General features: G+C 29.3%; 1 protein-coding gene across 1 annotated transcript; it reads right to left on the bottom strand.

The window, feature by feature from the left end:
• Positions 1-2,267: 2,267 nt before the first annotated feature.
• Positions 2,268-4,257, bottom strand: LOC102590189 (uncharacterized). The gene is made up of 4 exons (XM_006366077.2): positions 4,019-4,257; positions 3,629-3,879; positions 3,391-3,481; positions 2,268-3,095 (listed from the first exon to the last, which is right to left on the bottom strand). The coding sequence occupies exons 1-4, from the start codon at positions 4,140-4,142 to the stop codon at positions 2,569-2,571; spliced, it is 993 nt and encodes a 330-aa protein (XP_006366139.1). The 5' UTR covers positions 4,143-4,257; the 3' UTR covers positions 2,268-2,568.
• Positions 4,258-5,094: the final 837 nt, after the last annotated feature.

The raw sequence follows: 5,094 nt of genomic DNA, 5'->3' as shown, positions 1-5,094 counted from the left end.
GGGACATCTATCACTAACTATGTATTTTATCTCTATATTGTGAATATTAACATCTATCATTAGTTGCGATGTTATCGCACTTACTAGACCACTATAAAGACTAGAATACTCATATATAATCCCATCCATCTGAAAATCAACATATTTCCCTGTTTCATTAAAAAAAATAAACAATTAGTCTTACATAATACAAAAAAAAACAAAATTATACACACTTGTCATTATTTTTTCTATACAAAAATCATTCAAACAGTAAAACTATAAACAAATTTCATTAAAAAATAAAATTTACAGATTTCATACCACTTAATACAAATTTCATACATACAATCATCATTTATACCAAATTTATACATTTCTTATACCAAATAGTTCATTCCTTTCACACAAATTTATACATAATTGACAAAACTTATATAAACAATGACATTTCACATTTCATACCAACTTAAAAACATTTTTAATACACTTATTCAAACTTCAAAATAACTTTTTTTTACTAACTAGTTAACACACTTTCATACCAACTTAAAACAACTATCATACAATTCTTCAATACACTTTCGTACCAAATTAATTACAATTACACTAACAAATTCATTCAAAACTATACATTTTAATTCATTTTTTCACGAAAAAAACCAGTAATCAATAATATTACAGAAACTTACCAAGAAAAAAACCATTTATCAATAATATGGTGACACTAAACCACTACCAAAAAACAAAAACTTACCAAGAAAATCACTAATATTACAATTTCACAACAACTAATAAGTATTATGAACAAAACGTATTGTTTATACAAAAAAAAATATCACATTCAATATAGTGGCGATTTACAGTTCATTTTTTTTTTCTATTTCATTGAAATCCAAATAAAAATAGTAAACAATTAAAAATACTCACCTGAAGCAACCCATCTTCCGCCATGTTTAATTAATATTGATACGTAGTTGTCCATCACAAAAAAAACACGTTTTTTCAACAAACAAAAAAAATCAATTTGTCGCCAGTGACAATTTCTGGAAGAAAAACGAAGAGAGAGAAACGTGAAAGAAAAATGGATAAAATCTAATTTTTAAATTAATTTTAACAAATTGGAGTGAATTAAGGAAACTGAATATTCTTAATTAGTTTGAAATTCCTTAATTCATGCTAATTAATAATTATCTTAAATTAATTCAAATTTAAGATAATCCCTATTTCCGTTTTTTTCATTTTTTCCTTCAGAAACGTTTTATTTTAATTTCTTTTTATCTTTTTATTCTTTTTAAATCAAATGTTTTTAATTATTAAAAATAACTTTTTTTTTAATAATATGTTACAACCTGAAATTTTTAATGTTATAACTTGAAAGTCTAACTCTACTGCTATAACTCGAAAATATTAGTATAATATATGTCATATTAGAAATTTTCACTTTAATTTATAGTTCATTTTACTTAACTTTAATTAATTAACACGTGTTGTACTTCATTAAATCACATTATAATAGAAATTGCATTAATTTGATGTATACACCCGGTGCGAATAAATTTTTTCCATCAAATAACTCTCACCAACCGTGAGTTAAAACGTCAAGAATTACGTTTACTCGTTTGTTCTCTATTGTGTTTATATGGAGTTAAGCTACTCTTTTTAGGGTTATGGTTCTTTCACGATTGCTATTATTTGAACATTGATTTCAATTACTTATTAGGAGTAGTTAATCATATTGGTTTATTTCTTTAATTTGAAACTTTATTTCTTGACTGTTGATCAACTACTAAACACTATCTACGAATTTAAAATAGAATTCGAAAGCAGAATTTCAAATTACAATCGGGTTTTATAGAGCAAGTTTTTAATCCTAAATATTGCAGAGCAAATTCACAATTAATAGAATAGACATATACCTAAATTATCTTGCTAGGTTATTATACAAAGAATTAATAAATGTTTCTTACTAAGGTTCACTCCAAATATATGTGTGAAGTGTCTTTGTTAAAGTTCATTATTTGTTTGCTTATTAATTTTTAGTTAGTTTATAATCGTAAATTTTAGTTTTAGTTTTATTCTTCAGTTCGATACTAATTAGAATAGTTTAATTTGTTTAATGCTTAATACACTTTTTTTAAGGTTCATCACTCGACTTTGTCACTTTATTACTTGTACAATTATTTGATAGTATCAATAGGAAAAGAAGAATATTATATAAATCTTGCCAAAAATTGAACACATTTTAAGCTACAAACAAAAAATGACATAAAATTCGAACAAAAAAATAAATAAATACGGATTAATCTACCACTAGATGGTGATTTAGCCCTTTTTCACTAATTAGCTAATAAAATTTCCTAAGACGTCACTCTACAGTCTATCCTCATATATAAGCTTTCATATGCATCTATTTTTCAGCTTTAATATATTAGATATTGTACAATTTAGCTGAACCAAAAATTCCTATTATTTAAAGCTATACGCTTCGTGCGAAGCAAATAAAATGAGGTAGTCATTGAGGTCGCTCAACTTCATAGACAAGACTCTTCGAAATTCATGTATGAATATTGTTACGTTGATCATTTTTCACATGATGAAACAACCATTAGGATTTTCATCACTGAACATTTGAGGTGCATTCAAGTACGTTGGTGGAGGAGGTGGTGGCACATATTGTGGCTGGTGGCCATACTCGACTACGTAGCCTGTATGACCATAACCATGATCATACATTGTGGCGCCATTCATATAACCCTGATGTTGCATAGGCATCGCGTAAAATGTATTTGCATTATAACCATAGTATTCCATTTTGTTGACCACCTCACCTCCTCCACCTCCACTACTAGCCACCTTCGATTCACCGTCTTTTTTTTCTATATCGCCTTTTTCTTTCTTGTCTCCGCCTTTGCCACCGCCGCCCTCTTTCTCCTTCTTGTCATTGTCACCCTCCTTGGCTTTCTTTTCACCACCTCCATTGTCTTTCTTAGATGGAACAACTTCAACATTTTGCTTCAATTTATCAATCAAGTAAGGAGTTAACTTCTTTATATCCATTGTCCCCTTTACAGTGGCCAAATCTTTTTCTGATTCTATATTCACTTCTTTTACCCCTGTTCAAAAAAATGAGCAGAAAATAAGGATACCGATCTAACACATATCATACGGATTCACGAAAATTCAATAACTTTTTATTTTGATGTCTACACTATACATTAAGAAATCAACTAATCTCATGTTTTAATGTAGTTGGGATTGAATCTAGCTAGGGGTACCCCTTGTAAAGACTAAAATTTTGAATCCAATTATTAAGATTTCATAATTAATGGTGTTACACCTAATTTAATATATTATTCTAAACTAGGTAATTAATTAACAAACTAATTAAGGGGATTCAGTGTATCTTACCTTTAATCTTTTTAATAACTCGTTTTATTTTATGTGCACATCCATCACAGTGCACCCGAAGCTTCAATGCCACCACACTGATTACTTGAGCCTAAATAACCACAAAAAAAATAAAAAATTAGTGCTAATTCAATTAATCTAATCCATAATTAACTAACATCAGAACATTAATTATGTAATTAAATTACCAACTACAGAAAAAAAAATTAGAAATGAAACTGAAAATTTTAATTTTTACCTCTTTAGGTTTCTTCTCGTCGGCCTTCTTGTCCTCTGTTTTTTTCTCTGTTTTTTCAGCGGACTTTTTATCTCCGGCAGCGCCATCACCGCCGCTCTTTTTATCTCCGGCGACCTTTTTGGGCGGCGATAATATAAGGTCGACCTTCTTTTTGGTTTTGATCTCCACTCTTTCCCGGAGCCATGAAGGGTCTACGTCACCTTTAACCGTCAATTTTCCAGTTTCACAATCCGATTTCACTTTTTCCACACCTTCATTTGAATCAAACACAAATTCATTAAGCCCAAAGCTAAATATAAACACTGTGAGTTCTGAATCGAAAAAATAAAAATTGGGGAAATTACGAGATAGCGAGTTAGTATAGTAATAAATTGAAATAAGTTTAATTACCATGAGTATGGCGAATGAATCGTCTGACTTTTTGTGCACAACCTTCACAATGCAAATCCAGCTTTAAAACAATTGAGCCATCGCTCTTTTTCTCTGCTCCTTCAACTTTGGTTTCTTGACCCATTTGTTAGAATTGGAGAATAATTATTAGTATAAAGTTTTTGTGAGGATTTAATTGAAATGAAATGAATGGATATTGAAAGTATTTTTATTTATAAAGAGAGGATGGAGGCGGTAGGAAACCGACTGGGAAAATGAGAAGGCGGTTTTGTTACTTGTGCTTACCACCCAACTTTGACTTCCTTTTTATTTTACCTTTTCAATTACAGTTTTGAACATATAATACCAACGAGTATACAGTGTTAAGGTTGTTGTTTGGAAGGAATATAATACACTCCTGAATTCTCGTCAAGATCAAAAGTGTTTTCAACGCCTCTTTTAATTAAGAGTTTTGTGCTTCTATACTATAAGAGTTGAGTTAGGATCACTTGTTAATGTCATATCTACTGTCTATAAGAGTTGAGTTTGAAATCACTTGCTATGATATGTCTACTGTCTACTGTCTACTGTCTACAAGAGTTTGAGATCATTTGATATGTCATATTGCATATATTTAAGTTTAGTTAATCAAATAAAGAAGTGTTTTCTCTAACTATGATGATAAATTAATTATAATATAAATAATAGGTATGTATAAGTATTTACCGTGGATCTGTCTATGTGCAACGCAGCTGGTTAACCATCGATAAAAATTTGACTTTAACGTGTTAATGTTAGTCTCAGCAAATACGTCAGGTGCTAAAAGTTGAAGTAGATGGGTTGAGTTAAAGTCATTGGTGACGATCATAATTGTCAAAGAAGTCAGCTATGAACCACAATGCCATAATCTGCATTTAGCTGACCCAACAAATAATTACTAACACTTATCCCTTCTAATTTATTTACTATCATTTTATTTAGTCTACTTAAATTTTTTATTGTTATTATTTTGAGATTTGAATTTGAAATCTCAAGATAAATTTTAGATTCCTAACCTCCAAGCAATTTATATTCAAGGGATTGAATATATATATATA

Source organism: Solanum tuberosum, unplaced genomic scaffold, assembly GCF_000226075.1.
Source record: "Solanum tuberosum cultivar DM 1-3 516 R44 unplaced genomic scaffold, SolTub_3.0 scf00611, whole genome shotgun sequence".
Lineage (NCBI taxonomy): Eukaryota > Viridiplantae > Streptophyta > Magnoliopsida > Solanales > Solanaceae > Solanum > Solanum tuberosum.
This window is presented reverse-complemented; position numbering and strand designations above follow the sequence as displayed.

Bases quoted from the DNA above. Each gene is read 5' to 3' on its own strand.
- LOC102590189 (XM_006366077.2), bottom strand. From the start codon at position 4,142: ATGGGTCAAGAAACCAAAGTTGAAGGAGCAGAGAAAAAGAGCGATGGC. The intron at 3,880-4,018 runs GTAATTAAACTT...ATTCAAATGAAG, and splicing joins ATTCATTCGCCATACTCATG to GTGTGGAAAAAGTGAAATCG. The intron at 3,482-3,628 runs GTAAAAATTAAA...GTGGTTATTTAG, and splicing joins ACGAGAAGAAACCTAAAGAG to GCTCAAGTAATCAGTGTGGT.